Here is a 22,376-nt window from a genome sequence, read left to right as displayed (position 1 = left end):
AATTTCTGTTAAACGGAACAAGAACACTTCAATTCCAGAAATTCCTATTTATGTAGGGAGACACACTTCTTGGCTTGAGGAGGAGCGAGCTAATAGGATAAGCCTATCCCTTATCCTTCAACGGTATTTCTAGGCCACGGTTATCCACAAGAATCCTTGTTTATATTCTGTAGCTTCCTACACAGTTCCCAGCCCTGTTCTAACCCAGGGAGTAAACTGACATTTCCATTGCCTAAACACAGGCTGTTATTTGTTAGAGCCAGTAGGGCAGGTGAAATACATCAAGCAGCTTTGCTTAGAGGGATTCCTATGTGAGGCGTGCCATGCAAATCAACGACAGCGAGCAAGCGAGCGGGGCCGGTGCTCCCACGGCAGCCTCCTGGTAATAATGACTGTGATAGGACCGCCGCTGCGGGCCAGAGAGCCAGATGCTTGGGCAGCACTGAAGACAGAGTCAAGTCTCCTATGAGCACGGCCCCTTCAGGGGAACCATGCTATAAAAGCTTCACGTTGAAGATGTCTTGTCTATTTTTCACAGAGGCGAGGATATCGGGTGTGTGGAAGACAATGACCCCTGCCCTTTGGTTGTACGGCTTGGTGCTTCTTCTGCCTACAGAATCCTGTAGGATATTATGCCAGGTACAAATGGGGGAGAGTGGGTGACAAACGGACAGAGAATGCTTCAGTCGCCAGCTCCGAGGGCTGAAGTGTTAAGGGGAAGGCGGGGATGAGGTGGGCCAGCACAGCTGAAGAAATGACAATGACAGGCGACAGGAAAGACCGCCTTGCTATGAACTTGTCTCACGTTAATTTGCCCAATCGGTTCTGAAATCCAGCGAAGCTAATGTAATTCAAGGGTAAGATGCCTCACCCCCATATTCTTGGCGGTGACTCTTTCGCTTCACACCGAGGGTTGCTGCGGTTCCCCGAGGCTGTGAGTAGTAGTGCTAGGGAAGGTTGCCACAGTGCCCAGGAGATGCTAGAGATATTTAGTGGGCAGGACCTCAGAATGATTTGGCACAATGAGGCAACATCTCATTCAAAGTGGCAATAGCATTTCCTTTTAGAATCTTGGCAGAAGAACAGGGTGGAGTTTATAGTAAATTACTCTTCTAGTATGTAGGGCCAGTGAACCCTGCGACTCTCTGTGGAATATTTTCCCTCATCCTGGGCTTTAATTTTCCTCTTATTTATTGAAAAGAAGGTGTGAAGGAACATGGTGCTATAAAAACATTGAAGGGATGATTTTAAAGTATTATTTTGGGGGAGAGCACTATTATTTGACTGTGGGACCTGGAAGGTTGTCTTGGGACTCACGGGTGAAGCTCTTATCCCTTACTTTATAGACAGTGGGACTGAGGTTGGTGATGAAGGAATGACTTCTTTTGAGTTAAGATGAACAAGAGCCTCCTTAGGCAAGAATGATTTTGGAAATTTTGTCCTGAGTTTTCCAAACAACATTGGCCACCTAATTAGCTTGGCCTTCTTCTTTGTGATTCCCTTCATTGTAACACTGATTGAAACCTGATTTCAGAGAGAGATTATAGGAGCTATGGGAAGATGCTCTTCTGGGGGCATTCTGATGTCCATAGCTTGGTACTATCTTTGTTTTCTCATCTGCATGGGAGGCAGTTGTTATTGCTATTGTTGGGGCTCACCCTGCCTGGAACATTCTATCCTTTTCTTCCATTGTTTGCGTTTTTGATCCTCAAAGCTGCCCGGTGCTACCCCTCTCCTTACTTTCCCATAGGTAAACATGCCCACTGGGAAGTTCTCCAGTATAAGCGGGGCAGGTTAGTGTCTGCCTTTCTGTCTAGAATGAGGTTGAGGAATGCTAATATTTGGAGGTAAAGTCACTCACCCTGGATGCTACCTAGACATGAACTGACCAGAAGGACCAGGCATGATGTACCTAAGGAAGCTAACTGGGCTGAAGCAAATCAGGTCTTTGGTGTAGGAAGGCAGACTTTCTGGAACCTCTTGTTGGTAGCAGTGTAAGAAGGCAGACTTTCTAGAACCTCAGTAGCGTAAGAAGACAGACTTTCCAGAACCTCTTGTCAGCAGTGTAAGAAGGCAGACTTCCCAGATCCTCTTGTCGACAGCGTCCCATGTCCTGCCCACACACGCAATTAGTCACCCGTACCTTCTCTGGAGTGTTTAGCGACCAGGCATCCTCCACAGTTGTATACTGCAGATCATGGTCATGTCAATACTGGCTTTAGGTGACTCGAGAGGCCCTCACTTCCTGCCACATATCCTGCTGGCTCTTGATCTGGTGCCTGACCTTTGGAAAGAGCAGAGCTGAAGGAATCAGAAGAACAGATTCTAATGTCAGGAATAAGAAGAGTTCCCTGTGTGGCCTTTTTCAGGTCACCTTCTCTAGAACAGTCTCTGCATTCTTATTCATAAAATAAGGAGATCGGATAGACTATCTACACAGCCTTCAAGACGTCTAGAAATATTATTGTAGTCTTCCAGTTTAGTGCAAGCGATGCAGCTTTTTGACTGAAACCCTAGGGGTTTGTTCCCATGAATAAAAACGAGAGGCCGTCATGCACTGGCGAGTCCAAGGAATCCTGTTTCACGAGTTCCTCAGTGACACCTCAGTTCTGGAGAGACCTCACTCAACTCAGAGTCTCCGTAGCTTTATTTCATAGAAAAAAAAACAAACAGGGAATATTTATTATTGTTTTTAATAACATGGAGAAATATAACATTTTTAATAAGAAAAGAAAATGAATACCATGTGTCGGCCAAACAACAATGTCCAGAAAATGTCTTCCCTAGTCGCTAGATTCTTGAAATAAAAGTTGGAGCCATGAATAATGCTCTTCCCGGCCACTAGAGGGCACTCATTTCACTCAGAAATAGGAAGACTGAGTTTGCCTCTTTTCCCATACACACGTTAATATACGCACTCCTGTATTTGTGAACGTACACATGCATACCAATATGTTATTGCACAAGTGTACATGCGTGCAAGATCTTGAGTTATTTATATGGGGGAAAGGAAGACAATGCACAATTATGTTTTTAAGGAACTTAAATTTTAATTGAGAAGTTAGCATGAAAAAGAGAAGAATGGTAGCAGGAAGGTGTGTCAAGGCTAGGCAGTGCTGTGCAGGTAGCCAAGGCTAGGCAGTGCTGTGCAGGTAGCCAAGGCTAGGCAGTGCTGTGCAGGTAGCCAAGGCTAGGCAGTGCTGTGTAGGTAGTCAAGGCTAGGCAGTGCTGTGCGGGTAGTTGAGGCTAGGCAGTGCTGTGCGGGTAGTTGAGGCTAGGCAGTGCTGTGCAGGTAGCCAAGGCTAGGCAGTGCTGTGCAGGTAGCCGAGGCTAGGCAGTGCTGTGCCAGTAGCCGAGGCTAGGCAGCGCTGTGCGGTAGTGTGGGTAACAAGGCCTTCCAAAGGCAGAGGGAGAGCAGCGCATCCAGAACGCCATCAGAAAAGATCACTCAGAAGGGAGAAACATGAGCTCCATGGAATCACTGGTCAGTATCAGAATAGTAACTGCTGCCCAATCACAAGCAGATCTCGCACTTTTAAGGGCGACCCCAAGGGTTTCTCATGGTCAATTTATTTATTCCCCCATAAAAGCCATAATGCCTGTTCTGCCTACAGATGGGGTAATGGAGGTGCATACAGGTGAGTGGTTCTTCTTAAAGGACAGTTCAGGAATTGAGCCCAGGTGGGTTGGTGGTCTTTTCCTAGGCCACGTTCTCAGGACAGCCAGATATGCATGGGTGGGTGGGGTGGGGGGCACCCCTTAAAGAAGAGTAACGCAAAATACAAAATCAAAGTGAGCATTTTTTTTAGAATGAGAAAATGAATCAAAATAAATTTTAAAGAGAATTGCTTAAAGAATTTGTAACCAGTAATTGCTCAACATTGTTCATTCATGCAGTAAAAATAATACTGGTAATAATAATTCAGGAGCTGTACTTGCATTTTTAACATTGCGCATGCTAAAGAGTTTATAATTTCTGTGATATAGAGAATCAAAAGATCATTCTTTCACTTTTAAATCTTTTCTAAACACTTATTTTATGTGCATGGGTGTTTTGACTGTATGTACATCTACACTCCACGTGTGTGCCTGGTGCCCTAGGAGGCCCTGGAACGGTGGTTACAGAAGGCTGTGAGTGCAGTTGGGTCCTGGGAGCTGAACCCAGGGCCTCTGGAAGAATAGCTGGTGCTCCTAGTGAGCTGACGAGGCGTCTCTTCAGCCTCCCATTCTTCCCTTTTGCATTGCCCTACACTTCCCTCGTTGCTGCTACTGTGGAATAACACTGCTTAGTTCTCCACCGTGTTAATAGCAGTTTTATGTCAATATACAGGATTGCTATAAAAGTCAGGGATACTTCCAGCTTCTTTCCACAGAGCTGTAAGATGTCAGGGCTCTTAATATTTGTTGTTGTATAGTTCTGTGGCCACCTGTGAATATTTTGAATTAATGACACTTAAGGGTTGATGTTCTTATAATCTAGAAGTGACTGCAAACTATATACATAAATCCTACTAAATCCAGTAAAATGTATTCCTCACTCAACTCCTTGTCTTGATGTCATCAACAAATGTGCCCAAACAGAACAGTGTGTGAAGGGGGAGGGGTGAGAGACAAAAATGGTAACCTCAACAGGTGGAAGGCAGTTAGAATATTTTGTCTTTGAAAATACAATAAATGTGATAATGTGAACATGTGATCATGTGGTTTGACCTTCTCCCAGGATTCAGTGGGGCCCATACAAGAGAAGTAAGTCTTCATGAGCTTTCTAGTAAACTTCCCTCTGCCCATGATGTGATTTATGTGCAGACTAGAGACTGTAGTGACACAGAATTATGACTGGGAGGAGAGGACCATCCCCCTGCCTGGCACTGGGGGGAAAAGTAGAAAGACATGTCATTGGACCATATACAACATCTGGGCTTTCGGTGGTTGTGTTTGCGTCACAGCTGACTTGGATATGGTTGTTTGTCTGTGATTAAAATGAACCAGTAGTATCAATTGTTGACATTTGATTTTGTTGAGAATTTTGATTTTCTCTTTTCAGGCCACCAGCAAAAGCAAGGATACGGTGTTGTCCAGGCCACATGGTATGTTGGTAGCAGTTGCCAATCACATGGAAGTCTTATCATGTGTTGTGACAGCAGGCCATTCTCAGCCCTCTGGCTCATGAAATGAGAGATGGTTCACCTTGATAGATGACATTTGTCCTTTCCTTACTTACATGCAAATCCATTGCATCTTTAGCCCCAGCCATATTCGTATCTTCCCAGCATCCTCCGCTCTACCGTGTCTCAGACTTCTTGGCTGTGAATTCTCATTGTGCTAATTCAAACCATGGCAGTGACAAGAATAGGCCTCATTGACCATGGAGCTTGCTATAATGTTCCAAACTAGAGGTGACATGCATATCTCTAGGACTCCGAGGAGGTCTTTTGAAGGGTTTTGTAGGTGTGTGAGGGGAGGGTGGCTCAGGAGAGAAACCCATGTGTTCTTCCCTCTTATTTGATGGGAGGAGTTTATACTTGAGTAGGCTTTAAACACTGGAATGTGGCATGTCGTTCTGTCAGGAAGAACAGGATCCTGTTTCACAACTATGGAATGACTGCTGATCCATTTCTGATCATCAATCTTACTGAGAAAAGATACCCATGTGTATATAATTGTTGTGCTTTTGCCACAGAGACACCTTATTGACTGGCTGGGCGGCCACGACCTCAGACCTTTCCATCTGATATGGATGCCTTGCCTTTTATTTCCCCAGGTGTATGTGAGGGTGTCTGTAAGGACAGTGATGCCCCCTGCTTTCAATCTTGCCCTCCAAAAAGTGAGGGTAGCATGAAATTTGCCTGTAAGGCCAAGAAATGGCACAAAGTTACTGAAACCTGCCACACTCTGAATGCCATGAACATGTTTGAGGTAAGGTCCTTTTCTCCTCTATCATGGATTCTCACGAGGCCTCTGAGTGAAGTGGAGCTTCAGATAGGATCATGAGGCCCACTTAGGGGAAGAGACAGGCTTCCACGTTAGCAATGGGTTGTGAGTTCATGAACTCATAAACACTGATCTCTTCTCTGTGTCCGAAAGTCAGGGCAGTGTATCCTGTTCCCTGCAGGCCATCAAGACAGAGCAAGGAGAGGCATCCAGAGCTGTCATAGTTAAACTAGAGTCAAACATCTTTGCCTTCAGTCCTCAAAATACCCCAAAGCTTTGGTACTCATAGTGTACTTCGCTGACTAGTAACACCCCCTAAACTTGTTAGACCCATGAATTCTGGGCTGCTCCCCAGACTTTGCTAGGTGAGAAGCTGTACTTCCATCAGGATCTTTGTGTGACTTGGATGCCTGCAAAAGCCTCAGGCTTCCTGGACCTGGAGTTTCAGGCAGCTGCAAGCCACCTGGTGTGGGTTCTAGGGACCGAATCCTGAGTCCTCTGCAAGAGCGGTACCCACTCTTAACTACTGAGCCAAGTCTCCAGCTCCTGCTAATTTTAAACAGCACAGTCTCTTGGTTCACCTCTTGATAATGTAAAAATAAGTTAAATGTCAATAGGAATCCATTTAAACCTACAAGATATGCATGAGATGTACATGCCCAGGAAGTGTCTGAAGTGATGCGGTAAAGGAAAGAGTTGATGTTTGAGCAGACAGCGCTAGAGAGCCGTCCCTTGAGGAATTCAGACTTACATTTTGTTTTATACATCTTGGTGCTGATCAAGTTATTCCACCCTAGATGCCTCTTTGAAAATGAAAAATGAAAGCATTTTATGTGATGTGCAATTGTATAATGGGGCTTTCTTAAATTCTAGTAGAAGTACCTTTGTATTTGATATGAACAAATAAAGGATTTCTTTCCTTTGGTCCTGTTTCAGGAGGATGAGGAATTATATTCAGTTCAGTCCACTGAATCGACTATACTTCTACATGATGATTCACGTAGAAAACTTCAGACCATAACAGATATGCTGATGGCAAAGTGTCCCAAGGATTTATCTTGCATCACCAGAAGCATTCGGGAGTCTCCCCAGATGCCAGGGAACATTGCTATGGTGGTAGATCTCTTACACAATATCTCCACAGTCCTAACCAGAGAGGTCAACGAGGAAAAGATGTGGGTGAGTGGCCTTGCAGATCAGCCAGTATTATCTCTTTGGGGGAGGAGCTTAGGTTAGCTGGAATACCCTCTGAGCTTCCCAGGGATTGGAAACCATATTGCCCTCTCGGTATTTCGAATGTGCCACGTAGCACGTGCTTAATGAATCTTATGGAAGGAAGAATAATAAACAAAAGAATAATTCACATGCCAGGTCAAGACATATTACCAGGGAGAGCTCTTTTTTTTTTTTTTTAATTTTTCCCCAGGGTCTGGGTCTGTGATGGGTTGAATCTGGGAGGGGCTGAGTCCATGAGAAGTTGAGCCTTTGAAGGGTTTATTCAATGCCGGCTAGAATCTGTGAAGGCTCAAGGCTGTTTGTGATGGATTCCATGGTTGCCTTAGCCTTCAAAGCCCTGGGTCTCTGAGGACTTGTGCCAGAGAGGATGAGTCTGTAGTGGGCCAGAGTCTGCTTTTCTAAAGCGCACTCAAGCTACTGAAATTATTGAAGAAACACTGTGGGTCGTGCACAAAGGAAGATGTACATTCCTTTGTGAATTAGAACAAGTTGTTAAAACAGGAAGCAGAATAAGTGGCCAAACCTTTGAACTACAGAAGTGTGAAATGAAACTGGATTCATTTCTTCATGGTTTTGGTGCTTAAAGTAGGGAGGAGTGAGGGGTGATTCAACCCTGTGGTCACGTTCCAGTTTTCAGCATAGTCCCACACAGGATCTTGTAACACTCTGGGACTAACAGATGTCAGCTACGTTACAGGCACTCAGAAAGGGCAACTGAAAGGGCTCTGCCCAGGAGTGCAGCGGAAGTGGTGGTAGAAAAGAGCAAGTAGAAGCTGCTCACCTTGTCTCCCAGGATGACACTGAACAGAAAAGAGGAAAGAAAGACAAGGAATTCCTTTAAGATAACTAACATTCTCTAAATGCTATCCAAGGGTCTCTCTCTCTCTCTCTCTCTCTCTCTCTCTCTCTCTCTCTTTCTCTCTCTGTGTGTGTGTGTGTGTGTGTGTGTGTGTGTGTGTGTGTGTATTCATGTGGGTGTGTACTCTGTGTACAGGTATTCTTTCGTGTAAGGTCAGAGAGTGGTGTCAAATGTCTTTTTCAGTTTCTTTCCACTTTATTTTTTTGAGACAGAGTCTCTTGCTGATCTTGGAGATCATTGATTTGGATATGTTGACTGACCAAACGAGCATCTGGGGTTTACTTGTCTCTGCTTCCCTAGTGCTGGGATTACATATGTTTCACAATGTCTGTCTTTAACGTGGGTGCTGGGGATCTGAGCTTGGGTCGTCATGCTTGTATGACAAGAACTTTAGTGACTGAGCTGTTTTCTGAGTTCCTGTTCAACCTTCTGACGTTGTAATATGGTATTGTCATGTAAAAATGTGTTGGGCTGCATTAATATCTATTATGGTATGCATGCAGTATGTGGGTTACAAGCGGCAGGTAAACTTAAGCTTTACTGTGCAAGCAAGTCACCTAGGGGTTAGTTAAGATACTGAATAGGGCGCATTGAGTTTGGGGTGGCATGTGTGAGCATTTTTAAGGAGATCTCTGGGAGTGCCTATGCTGCTGGCTAGAAGACTATACTTTGTAAAAGCAAGTCTTATATGTAGTGGAGGTTTCAAAGAGTGGCTTACCACTAACGCTAGTTCTTCTTTGACAGAGTTACAGCATCATGGCTAACCATATTCTTAACAGCACAAGCATATCAAATTGGACCTTCATCCAAGAGAGAAACAGCAGCTGTGTCTTGCTCCAATCAATCAATTCATTTGCAAGCAAGCTATTTGTGAAGGACCATCTCATCAACATATCACATGTCTTCATTCATACCCTGGGCACCATCATGTCCAGGGACAGCCGCGGGAGGAATTTCACTTTCTCAATGAGAATTAATGACTCGGGAGATGAAGTCACTGGGAGGGTACTGCTCACAACTGAAGACCTGCAGAAGGTTCCTTCTCCTTCCCGGGTCATCAGCATTGCCTTCCCAACTCTCGGGGCCATCCTGGAAGCCAGTCTTTTGGAAAACGTGACCGTGAATGGGCTTGTCCTGTCTGTCATTTTGCCTAAGGAGCTTAAAAATATCTCATTGATGTTTGAAAAGATCAGCAAGGCAGAAGGGAGGACGTCCCAGTGCGTGGGCTGGCATTCCCTGGAGAGCAGATGGGACAAGAAAGCTTGTAAGCTGATTCAAGAAAATTCCCAGCAGGCTGTTTGCAGGTGTTTGCCAAACAAGTGGTTTTCTTCCTTCTCCATTCTCATGTCACCTGATACCTTGGAGAACCCGGTTCTAATTTATATCACGTACATAGGCCTGGGCATTTCCATCTGCAGCTTGATCATCTGCCTGTTCATTGAGGCCTTAGTCTGGAGTCAGGTGACAAAGACAGAGATCTCATATTTGCGTCACCTGTGTATTGCTAACATTGCAGCCACCTTGCTGATAGCTGATGTGTGGTTCATTGTGGCTTCCTTCCTCAGTGGTCCAATATCCCACTACAATGGATGTGTGGCTGCGACCTTTTTTGTTCATTTCTTTTATCTGGCTGTGTTTTTCTGGATGCTTGCCAAGGCTCTCCTTATCCTCTATGGAATTCTGATCGTGTTCCATACACTGCCCAAGTCATTCCTAGTGGCCTCTCTCTTTTCAGTGGGCTATGGCTGCCCTTTGGTGATTGCTGTCATCACTCTTGCTGTCACGGAGCCTGGAAGAGGTTACCTTCGCCCTGAGGCCTGCTGGCTTAACTGGGACATGACCAAGGCTCTCCTAGCCTTTGTGGTCCCAGCTCTGGCCATCGTAGTAGTAAACCTGATTACAGTCACACTGGTTATCATCAAGACCCAGAGGGCTGCCATTGGCAGTTCCATGTTCCAGGAAGTAAGAGCCATCGTGAGGATCTGTAAGAACATCGCCATCCTCACGCCACTGCTAGGGCTGACCTGGGGATTTGGAATAGGCACGGTCATCAGGGTTCACTCTCTGGTCTTCCACATTATCTTCTCCTTACTCAATGCATTACAGGTAAGTCTGGATGCCGTGGGAGAATCTGAAGTGGGACGGTCTGTGAAGCTGTTTTGTGATCAGGAGCCCGTGGTACCATGTCTCATGCAGAAGACGATGGAACAGAGATATATTTTGTTTCAGAAAGGCCTGGATTTGAATTCTGACCCTCTTATTTACAAAGAATATGTAGCATGATCTTTGCATGTCTTGTTATGACAAGTATGTTTTTCTCATACAAAAGAGACTGCTACTTTCTAGAGGTGCTCAGAAAATGAAGTATGAATCTTTTCGAAACAACATAAACCCAAAGTTTATAGTCAAGATACATTTAAAATATTATGTTGGTTTAGCTTAGCAGCCCCCAGAATCAAATAGCTCTCTGTATCTAGCTCATTCACAATAAAAAAAATCAAAGAAAACACAATAATATACATAATCCAGACTCTCTGTTTATAGCCCACATTTATGTGGTTTATTTTTCTTACTCTATTTTTTCACAAGTTTAATATTTATTTTATTATCTTTACTCCTTTAATCTATGACTATATGCTTTTATATTATAACTGTCTATGCTCTTTTTCTTTTCTCTCTTAAGCCTATGTTCATTTATTCAACACTGTGACCCATTTAGAGGTCTTTTTCATCTGAATCTATCTTTGTTGAATATGTATCTATAATTATTTTTTTGACCAGAAGAGCCTTTTCTTTTAAATGCTAAGCAGGTATGGCTAGGACTAACTCTGTGGCCCTACCTTTTGGCTCTGCCCAGTTCAACATGGCAGAGGTATGTTTACTGCCAGCTCTGCAAGCCATTCTCTCTGTCCCAGCTCCGGGAACACAGCAGGTCAATGTTTCCATTAAGTAATTTGTAACACATTGCTCACAGATCTCATTTAACGCTCAGCCTTCTGAAAGAGCCAGAGCTTTTCATGCAACTAACATGAACCAGGAAGCTGCCTTCTTGAAAGTATGGGAGTTTTTGCTCCTATTGCTGAATCAGGAAAACCTTTTTTAAAGGAGCTGCAGGTCCCCTGATCACTGCCAGCAAACAGAGCCCATCTGAAAAAAAATGCGGCTACCAAGAAACTGTGCTAAACTCTGTCTATTTTGTGTGTGTGTGTGCACGCACACACTCTCAGGTTTTATGTGGATATAGTCAGCCCATGTTGGCATGCCAATTTATAGGCAGAGGCTGCTTGTTTGTTTCCCGGCCTCTCAGACCCAAAATAATCATACAGAAACGATATTAATTAAAACAGTGCTTGGCCTATTATCTTGGGCTTCTTATTGGCTAGCTCTTACATCTTAAATTAACCCATTTCTATTATTCTGTGTATTGACATAAGGCTGTGGTTTACTGGGTAAAGTTCCAGTGTCTGTCTCCTTCGGCAGTTACATGGTGTCTCTCTGACTCTGCCTTCTTTCCTCCTCTATCTGATTGGAATTCCCACCTTACTCTATTCTGCCCTGCCGTAGGCCTAAAGCATGCTTCTTTATTAATCAATGGTAATAAGACATAGTCACAGCAGACAGAAGGGAATCCCACATCACACCACCATGTACCATGTTTGGGGTCCTGGACATTGAACCTAGGGCTTCATGCATGCTATGCAAATGCTGTACCAACTGAACTGTATCTCTAGCTCTGTGTTGTTACTACTTAGAAAGCTAGCAATCACCTCTTCTAAAATTTAGACTCAGATTGGAGGTGTTTGTTACATGTTTTACCCTTGTTGTATTGTCTGCTACTCAGCTACTCAGAGGTTTGAGACAGTAGTGCATGCCATCTTGGGTGAACCAGGCAGGTTACAGCAGAATCTTTAAGGGCATTTCTCACACTTTTATGGATGAAGCAATGTTCACGGTTTCATTTGTATCACTGCCAAATTCTTTCTGCATGCTTATACAAATATATGCTGAATATAAGAATTGAAAACTTATGTGCATGATTATGTACCTGTTAGGCATGCATGCCTCCAACATTCCAAAACTCAGGGTTCTGTAGACTGTGCTCTACCCACTGAACTACATCATAGCAATTGTGCGATTTTCCTTCTCACTCAAAGTTATATCTCAGTTTTCCACTGATCTAACATATAGGTCTATTTAATGTCTAAATAGTACTTACATTTAACATTTTCCTTCTTGAAAATTACATACATTAAGTATACAGGTTGCAATCAATTAAAAAGAAAGTTTCTAGTTTCTTAAAGAACTATACATTTTTTTTTGGAATGTGTAGAGAGACCAGTAAAAGTATTTCCAAATATATGTTTACCAAGTTGGTAACAGAGACTTCAAATCAAATATCTATTCACTTTCCTCATTTAAAATGTGAATACAAATGATTCACTTTTTATAGCAAACATTTTGATGCCTTGGAGGCACTGTTAATAGTACGAGGGCACATGTAACATTTTAAACCTTGGCTATTTTTTATATTTCTATAGAAAGTGTATTGTAGTCTAGATTTATAGCAGTGTCAGAAATTGTCAGCTCATTAAACATTTTTACAAAGCTAGTCATGGATGGGGCTGAGGTAATACCCCTGTGTTTCTAACTTTCAGCTCAGCCAATCTACAGGCTACTCTTTGTAAACCCTACTACACACCTGTCTCACGCCACTCACACCACAGCAGCGCCTTTCTGTGATCCCCTCAGGCTACCTGACTTGTGACTCTTGTTTTGGAGTGCACTGTGAGTGCCTGAGTTTTGATACTGTGGGCATTTTCACTTGTCATAGGATCAACTTGAAACTCAAGTTATTTTCTGTCTTTACTTCTGGCAAGGAGAAGGATGAAGTCATTGAGATGGCAGTACCTATGAGGTTGTGGGCAGCTGCCAACCAGTGTGGGTGAGGGCTAGACACTGGGATGCGAGAAGGCAGTGCTGTACTGACTTGTGCTGGCTCATGGAAGCTGACTTATAGTTTAGGAATATTGTGAGCTGGTTATAGATAAAGCCATCAGTAAAATTCAGTGACACAGATGGACAAGGAAATGAATCGCATTAAAAACAACAGTCTTTTATTCCCCGCACTTCTTTGTTTGTCTGTTTTGATACAGCCTTTGCCTATCTCTGTATCAGGGCATCCTTGAGATGCTCAGTAATGAGGAAAGGGAGCAGAACCATGGATCCTCTGCAGTCAGATACCATCTGCAGCATGGGAAGCAGCAGCAGCAAAGGTGGGGCTTAAGGTTAGCAGAGGTGAAGGGGCAGCTGAAGCTGACTGAGCAACAGGCTGCAGGGCAGAAGATACAGGAGACAAGCCCTTTCAAAACAAGGTTTTTCCCGATTAGAGTCCTATGGAAATATCTCTACTAATTGGGGTGCTAGCCAATCCCTTTACTGTGGAAGAATTAGTGTGTAGGCAGTGGCCGCCTTGGGTGTCATTGTAGCTGCTGCCTCTTCCCTCCTCTGTCTTCTCTGAGAGCCTCTGTGGCCTGGGTGGGACTTTGAGACACCCTCATCTCCCAAAGGTATTTTAGTAGGAGAACAAAGCATTGTAGACTAAAATCTGGATGAAGACCTCAGAAAACAAACAAAAACAAAACCCCACGAATTTGTATAGAGGAGATAGTCTACAGTTGTGGTGTTTTTAGATGTCTTAGTTACTGTTCTATTATTGTGAGGAGACACTATGACCAAGACAACTCTTAAAAGGCAGCATTTGCCTGGGGAGCTTGCTTTCAGTGTAGACTGTTAGTCCATGATCATCCCGGCAGGAGGCAGACAGGTGCTGAGAGTTTTACATCCTGACCTCCAGGTTTCAGAAAGAGAGAGAGAAATTGAATCTCACATGGGTTTTTGAAACCTCCAATCTCACCCCAGTGACATACCTGCTCTAACAAAGCCACACTTCTCAATCCTTTCAAAACAGTTCTACTGAACATTCAAACCTATAAGCCTTTGGAGGGCATTCCCATTCAATCTACAATAAGTAAATCTCTACACTGGGCCAATCTCATTAATATTCTGATTTTCAAACGCATCGTTAGTACCAACACAGGCTGGTGTGTGTCTGTTCCAAGCATATTCACAAGAGTAATACTTTGAAAACTAATGGTTCATGTCAACCATGGCATGTTCACACTAGAGTTAAAGGCAGGTGTAGGCTTAGGAGTGTGAGAGTTGGTGAGATGGACCAACAGGTTGAAGGGCTTGGTGTGCAAGCCTGACAACCTTAGTGCCGCCCCATATATACATATGGTACTACATACAGATACAATGGTAAGCTTCTGTTACCAAGAAATCTCCCAGAAGATGAGAGGTCAAGACCAGAGAATTGGTCAGAAGCTTGTAGACCAGCTCCTATAGAGAATGCAGTGTGGCTGAAATAAGAGAGACTCCAACACAGCAATGCAGGTGGTCAAAACTGACCACTGGAAGCAATTTTCTGGCTTATACATGTGTGACATGACACCCATCTATGTACCCACCATAGTTACATGTCCATAAACTACACACACACCGATAATAAGTAAAATTAAATAATTGTAAGCGTTTCTAAAATAAGAATTCACATAAATATTCAGTCTGATAAAAATCTCCGTGCAGACAAAGTTTGGGTATTTATGGACTGTCTATGGTGAGCATTTGAGTTCACTAGAGGAAGGAATGAGCTGTCTGGCTTCACACTGGTTCTTGTCGTCTCCCATCTGTCAGCTGCCTTTTCATCAACTGTGGTAGCAATAGGCTGTTGTCTCACTGCTGAACAATTGACCATGACATCTTTATGGTGCCAGCTGCATTCCTCTGCCTGGGCTCACGTTCAGCTATGGCCAAAGTGACTTAGCAGGGAGTGCCCATAGGGAAGCTCAACTTCTCACTTTCCCTTTCCACCCACCACCCAAGCCACCCAGCATCCAAGAAGTGGGTCGAAAGGATGTTGCTGTCTACAGTGTTTTAAAAGTTGTGTTTCTGAACTTCTCTTCTTTTTTCTCATCAGAAAAATGGGGTTGTCCCTTGAAATTCCTTCATCCAGGGAGGTTTTGTGCTGTGACTAGCAGACAAGTGAAAACAGAAAGACATAACCACAGATGGATCATAGCTGTGGAGGATGTGGTCTTCCTCTGCATGCGTGATGTGAGAGGGTTATGGGCAGCCAACTATGCTTACTTTTCCTTGTGCTGTGCAAGTGTGTTTTATTAGCTGCTGCTCAGAGGCCAGAAGCCTACACTGCCTTGCATCTTCTCTACATCTTTCTTGAGTACTTATATCTTGAGGGGAACAGCTCCTGTTGAATGAAAAGAATTTTCATGATGTTCAACATGAAGTTCCTAAGATCCTAACATGAAGCAGGGGCCTTATTCTGTGTCAACAGTGGTACTCTTTGTTGAGTAACAGGTTTGTTGTTCTTGTTTCAGGCAATATCTGTTGAACCAGTGGGTAGACATTGCGGCCTAAGATTAGGGATGAGCGGAATAAAGCTCTTGTAACAATGATGTGACGAATGTCGTGTTTGGTACTCTTACCATCATCATTGTATTGTAATGCATCTTCTTCCCTCTCCCTCTTTTAAAGGGCTTCTTCATCCTCATGTTTGGAACAATCCTGGATCCAAAGGTATTGTGTGTGAGCCATCCTTGGTTTTCCTGGGTTGCATACTTGACCTGAAATCTGCTGACTTGTGAAGAACACTTATTGAACTTTGACCTCAGGCATCTCTGTGCAGCCCCCTGAAACAGAGCATCATTTAAAAAATGTTCTGAGATTTTATTTATGTTTATGTATACGAGTATTTGCCTGAAATGATGTCTGTGCACCAAGTGTTATAGTGTCTGCATAGCCCAGAAGGTGTTGGATTTCCTGGAACTAGAGTTACAGAAGGTTGTCAATTGTTACGTAGGTGCTGGGAATTGAACCTTGGTGCTCTGAAAGCAGCCAGTGCCCTTAACCACTGAGCCATCCCTCCAGCCCCATCAGGGTTCTTTTAATGCAGGTGATTCTTATCATCGTCCTTCAATCTCTTCTGAGGAGCACATTTCATTACAGTAGCTCTAAACCTCAAAACAATCGAGGAGTTTCTATTCTCTCTTTGAGATGAGAAAAGAGAGACACAGGGTGAAGAAACAGTTTCCTCAAGGTCCTGCTTTGATTTCTAATGGCAGCAATGGAATTTTTAGTTAAATCTCACAGTCTTATTTTGGGAGGATATCTCTCGGATTGGAAGGACGTGTGCCAGGAATACAGGACTGCTCAATGAGGGATGCCAAGTGGTTCAGTTCGAGCACTCACTTGGTGGCTCACACATCACTCCAGTTCCAGGGCCTCTGATGCCTCCTTCTGGCCTCTGGGGGCAGTGCACACACACGGTGCAGATCCATTCACACAGGCAAATGAGCCACGACTACAAAGTAAAAAGTTAAGGGAAAAATGAAAAAGGATCAACACCAGAACAAAACTGGAAGCAAAACACCCGTGTCCACTTTAGGGTATCACGCTTTGAAAATATTGATGTTATTGAAATTACCATCAAAGATTTGTGAACAGAATTTTTTTTTTTTAAAAGTCCTCTCATTGCCTTACCAACATGCTGCATCACTCTGGAAGTCACTCAGCAGTGACACACACTTATCCTTGGAATTTCTGTATGTAGATGGCCTCAGGCTTACAACGTTCCAACTCATAAGCCTTTGAGTTTATCATTGTGCAAAATGGTACTGATTGAGAGGAGACACCACTTGAACCGAGCTCCCTTCCTGGCTAATGTCATGTAGCACAGACACTCTCACCAGACTGGCAGTGGGAGCAAGCCACAGCTCTGAGGCAGCCATGAGCTTACTATGGGAAACAGTCAACACTCTACAGTGCCACAAAGCTGTGGTGTTCAGTAGACAGGTACACCAATTCTGACTTAAGATATTCTCAGCTTATAACGGGCTTGTTTTGAGGCAACCCTCGCCCACCTTCACAAGGAATGTCTCAATACTGGTCTTGCTCCATAGTGCTTGTGAGTCCCAGATTTAAACGAGAAAGTGTAAAGCAACTTTATAGGTGCAAAGACACAGGAAACATTTACAGTACTCCACAGTCATAGTGGCTGGGGTTGTGTGTCCACTAACCTGATGCCATAACTAACCCACAGAGTCAAATAATGGCAGCAACTTTTCTCTGTGTGCCAGAGTTAGGTGCAAAGAATTACAAGCTATGCAGTCTCTGTTAAGATCAGAATCTCTTCATTAAAATTGAAATGTAAAAGACAAATACAGGAAGTGTCATAGGGCCCGACGCGACTAAGGGATGCAAAGGGATGTGCATGAGGAGTCCTGGAAACCCCACCAGCAGTTGAAAACTGAGCGTATTTTTCAAAATTCACTTACTATTAATGTGCACAGCATGCAATTATATGAAGCGAATATTGTGCAATTATGAAATACAAAATTTTTAAAAGGGTCAGAGTAGAAATGCCAATAGAAGTGCCAAAATGGCCTTGAAGATCCCCCTGGATGCCAGGAGCCCCTCCCTCCCTTACAAACTTGCAGCAAAGAGTTTACATCTTCACAGGGAGCGATGAAGTCTCCCTGAGCTGGAGGGCTTTCACGGGCCTTAGTGTGGAGACAATATATGTAGGGCCTCAGAAAGCAGCATTTTCTATGGCAGAAGGGAGAAAGGAAGGAAAAAGGAAAGGGTTGGGGAGGGAGGCAGGAAGGTCTACAGTGGATGGACATGAATCCCAGACTGGATCTGGATCTGTGCAGCTGGCTCAGTTTGGATGTCATTTGATCTTGGAGTTTCAGCTTCCTCAGCAGTATAGTGGGGACAACAGTATCTAGGTCTGAGGATTATTTTCTTCCTAAAATGGGATGGCAGACGTGAGAAACACCGTAAAGTTATAAAGTCATCACTATTGTTATGATTTCCTGAGTCTGGACCCACTGATGACCTTGTGTGGTACTTTCCCCCCTCCTTTATAGAAGTTTTGAATAATTCCAAATGAGATGCGATGTGGGATGTGATGAACCACTTTAACGGTTCAAAAAATAATGCCAAAGCTGTAATTAGCATCCCTGAGCTTGCGCAAACTTGCCTCATAGCCACTGGGTTCATGTTTAAGACCAGGGACCCATGCCTGCCAGAGAAGCTTTCCCTCTCTGCCCCTCCTCGTCTCCTGGATTTTCTCTAGCTCACTCCACTTGTTACTGACCCACCGAAAGGACCCAGCTAGCCACATGTGTCCTTGTCACAGTGTTAGTCACATCCAAGCACACCGCTAACTTCTTGTAAACATTCAATTGCTAACCCGTTTTGTTAAATTTCCAGATAAGAGAAGCCTTAAAGAGTCGAGTAATGTCTGCCAAATGGGTCTCCAGAGCATCAGAGGTAAACCCTTTGTGTTTTCATTTGGCAAGGGAATGGTGTAAACCCTTCGGTGTAGAGTTTTTCTGGGTGGGTCCCTCTTTGAGCTGTTCAGAATCTTTATGGAGTATGATGTCTGAATATGAAGGCAAAAGCCAGTTTAGATGTGTAAAGAGGGGTGACAAGGTGGCAGGTGTTGTGGGTGTGAAACAGGAAGCAGGTGACTACAAGGAGCCATGAAAGGAGATGAAGAATCTCGGGCTCCCGCGACAGCCTGCTGGTTCTCTCTGATACTGCTCAGGTGGTCATGGGCACAGTGTGAAAATTCAAGGGATGCACACGCTGAAACCCAATACAAATGACTTCCCAGGAGCTTGATTAGCAAGGAAGCAGTTGCCATGGTTACCAGAATGGCATAGGCACAGGGCCAGTTCAGGGATGTGGATGTGGCGGAGGTGCTCCAGGCATTGTTGGGGGACTGGACTGTGATATGCCTTTACCTTACCCTCTCTTTCTGTAATTTATAAACTTCATTGTGATGCTAGGCTGTTCTGGGTGAGGGAAGAACTGACAATGTTTGCATGTTAGCAAAAGGGACTCAGGCTTGACCTCAGCAACACGCCAACAACAGAAGGGAATCTGTGGCTTTGATTTGTCACCTGCTATTCCTCTCTCTCTCTCTCTCTCTCTCTCTCTCTCTCCTCTTTTTCTTTAATTTTAGCCAAACTTTGGTCAACTTCTTAGTCCTTCCTGGGAGATTACTGATTTCTTTATGTTCTCTCCCATCTATAAAAGGGGGCAAACTTACTGAGAGCAGACATGTCCTCCAACAAGGCTGCACCCCCTAATCCTGTCAAAGAGTGCCACTCCCCGGTGACCAAGTATTCAAACATATGAGCTTATAGGGGCCATTCTCATTCAAACCACCAAAGGCTCTCTTCTCGAACTTGGCCTGATTATTTCAAATCCCTTCTAAAATAGTAGCCTTCGTCCTTTCCTCATGTGTTTTTAGAATGATCTATTCAGGCCACCATAGGGATATTCTGGCCATTGAGGCCTAAGACAAACAGTCATTTTCTCTATCTCTCTGGTTTTTATGTAAGTCAGAAAGACACCTAGCCCTTCATTATTGTTGATGGTCCAAGTCAGTGGTTTTTGATGTTGGCCGTATCTAAGAAATATCTTGGGAACTTAAAAATCAAAAGCAAACAAATAAATAAATAAAGAACCTACACCAAACCACAACTCAGGCCTCACTCAAAAATTAAAGCAGAAACTCTCAAGGCTTGAGCCTATGCATTTACTTTAAGCTCTGCAGTGATTCTAGCGTGCGGTCAGGGTTAAAAGCCTCTGGTCTAAGTACAACATATATTTACCTTTCATCTTGCATTTCTTCCTTCATTCTGCTCGGCAGCTCTAGGCCATTGCCTGTCATTAGCTTTACCACCCTTGCCCAAGTACAGAAGCAGGGCTACCATCCATTTAGCGTTCTGCTTTGAAGGCCACTAATCCTTGGTAGCAATCTTCTACAGTCCAGATTTATGTCACCCTTTAAGGCACCTACCTGGACAGGACCAGTCCCAGTTCCCCAACACCCAAGACACCATATGTTACTGTGTTCATTTTGTAGCTGACAAGATGAACTAGCCTACGCTCATGTAGCCACAGATCTGCCAATGTTTAAATGTCTTGCTTTTTTAGACCACACATGTCTAAAACATACACAAAAGGTATAGGGGAACTTTGATGTTGAGGATCATCAGTAGAAAAGCTGTTAAGAAACTGAGGCAGGACACCAGGTTCCTTTCCTCTCCCCCTCTCTATCCCTTCTCCTCTTCCTCCCTCTTTTCTCTCTTCTCCTCTACCCTCCTTTCCCTTCCTCCTCTCTTTTTTCTCCTCTCTTCCTCCTGCTCCTCCTTCTGCTCCTCCTCCTCTTTCTTGTCTTTCTCCCCCTCTTTCGGAATTCTCTTGGTGCCAGTTATGGTGGAGCGGGACTCCTTGGGCAAGCCTGTTGCTAGGTTGTTAGTTTTAATATGAAGAGGAAAGGAGGAGGTGATATGAAAGGGTAAAATATTTTCCCATGCCTCAGGTTCTCTGTGTGCCCAGAATCACCGTGATAAGTACAGACTGATTGGTACCGATAAATGCAATATTTTGTCTTCACCAGGATCTTTCTTCTGAATTCTCTTGTCATCCCACCAAAGGGCCAAGCTAACAGAGCAGCATGCATCCCTACCATGGGAGGTGAGTATACAGCAAGAGAGTCTAGTCACTAAGCATGCTTCGTGTTTATGGCATTTCTTTGATTATAATTCGAAATAAATTCTCTTGATTCCTGTCTTAACAAGGCACAATTTTAAATTCTTAGGTTACTGACTTTTTGTCCCATAAGACAATAAAGCATATCTGAGAAGGCTCCTGACCTGGCCTGGATATGCTTAAGGGGTTGAGTAGGGATCTCCTCTCTTTCTGGCTCTCTCTTCTCCATTTCTTGTTTTCCACTCCTAGGGCATCTTGCATCATCAATATACGGTGGTCCTTTTTCTTTTTTTAGTGTTAAAAGGTCAAGAAATTATGACTGACAATATGGGGGAGACTCCTCAGGGTAGTGATGTAGTCGCTGGACAATCATAGGGAACTAGAGTTAGAGAAAGGAGCCACAGGAGGAATTAATTCAGGGTCACAGAGAGGGACACGGTAACTCAGGTTTGGAGGATGGCCAACTAGCTGTAGACGTGTACAGGCTTCAGAACAACAGTGTAGAAGACAGAGACAAACACACAAGCATACTGGAGCACATATAAATATACTGAAGTACTCACCTCCACGGGAAGACGCACAGAGATGGGAAGTGTCTGCTGAGAGATTGAGGGGTATATAGGGAACTCAGAGAAATGCAGACTGACTCAGAGAGGGTGATATACACACAGACCACGACTCACAGAATGCAGAGAAACAGGGAGATACAGAGAGAGGCACTGTGGTATGTAAAGAAAGTCTCCCATATCCTACTCCAACCCATCCAGGCTCCAGCAGCCTTCGTGGCCTTGACAGTGGTCCAAGGCCTTGTAGAAAGAAATAGTACTGCTGAGAGGAGTTATAGTTCAAAGGACATGGGTTCAGTTGTGTGTAACACATGCCTCTGTAATCCCAGCACCTGGGAGGTGGAGGCAGGAGGATCACGACTATGACATCATCCTCAATTACATAAAAGGTTTGAGGATGTTCTGTGCTACCTGAGATCTTGTCTCACCCTATTTCCAAAATGAAGTGGTTCATGTTACTGAAAGGCCAGGCTTACAACTCAGCACCTGCAGGGAATAGAGGAGGACAATTTCCTTGGTCCCAAAGAGCTTTCTAGGAAGAGACTGTCCATCGGGCAGCTGGTCACTGTGCAAAGCATTCACATCTTGCAACTTGTATGTGTAAGCTGTGATTTTCTCTTCTTGACAAGGTTGCTCATTCCTGGACTGGCAGTGCCTGAGGAAGCATGTACTTCATCCCTGTCCTCTTGCCACTGCGTACTTTGACGGAAGCCTCTACCCTGCAGAGCTGATGGAGGAGGGGGTGACACGTGGAAGGCCCCTCCTGTCAAAGCTGTTCTGTGCTTCTAAACATGTCTGGCCCACCAACTGCAAATCTACATACGACACACTAAGCATCCGCAAGGGACAAGAAGACAAAGTGGGTATCAACAACAGTGTCTCACTGGTGCCTCCACCTCCACACTGCTGAATCATATTTATCATCAGGGAGAAAGCTCGGCTTTTCTCAGCAAAGGTGGCCTAGGATGCAATGTGTTGGATTCTAAAGGAGAGTTCTCAAGAATAGTCTCCAGCAGTCGGACTGACTCTAAGTAGCTCCCAGATGGCTCTGTGGAGAAGGGCGCCTCCTGCCAGTATGTTCTACTTTTTCAAAATCAAACCAATTAGATGGTCAAGTTTGGCTGGGGTCTGAATGCAAC

At 44.1% G+C, this 22,376-nt stretch overlaps 1 protein-coding gene across 1 annotated transcript; it reads left to right on the top strand.

Annotated features, from left to right (window-relative positions):
* The first annotated feature begins 567 nt into the window (after positions 1-567).
* On the top strand, positions 568-21,938 carry Adgrf2 (adhesion G protein-coupled receptor F2). The gene is made up of 9 exons (XM_041655096.1): positions 568-639; positions 5,045-5,087; positions 5,762-5,916; positions 6,868-7,110; positions 8,771-10,132; positions 15,638-15,679; positions 18,377-18,436; positions 20,580-20,656; positions 21,867-21,938. Exons 1-8 carry the CDS (start codon positions 568-570, stop codon positions 20,625-20,627), a joined length of 2,025 nt encoding a protein of 674 aa, XP_041511030.1. The 3' UTR covers positions 20,628-20,656; positions 21,867-21,938.
* Positions 21,939-22,376: the final 438 nt, after the last annotated feature.

Source organism: Microtus oregoni, unplaced genomic scaffold (assembly GCF_018167655.1).
Source record: "Microtus oregoni isolate MIOR12 unplaced genomic scaffold, Mior012 000007F_ref0000211, whole genome shotgun sequence".
Taxonomy (NCBI): Eukaryota; Metazoa; Chordata; class Mammalia; order Rodentia; family Cricetidae; genus Microtus; species Microtus oregoni.
The sequence above is the reverse complement of the archived record's forward strand: the minus strand, read 5'-3'. Positions and strand labels throughout refer to the sequence as shown.

Excerpts from the sequence above, each read along its gene's own strand:
- Adgrf2 (XM_041655096.1), top strand. The coding sequence starts at position 568 with ATGACCCCTGCCCTTTGGTTGTACGGCTTGGTGCTTCTTCTGCCTACA. Across the intron at positions 7,111-8,770 it reads TCAACGAGGAAAAGATGTGG|AGTTACAGCATCATGGCTAA; the intron begins GTGAGTGGCCTT and ends CTTCTTTGACAG. Across the intron at positions 15,680-18,376 it reads GAACAATCCTGGATCCAAAG|ATAAGAGAAGCCTTAAAGAG; the intron begins GTATTGTGTGTG and ends TTAAATTTCCAG.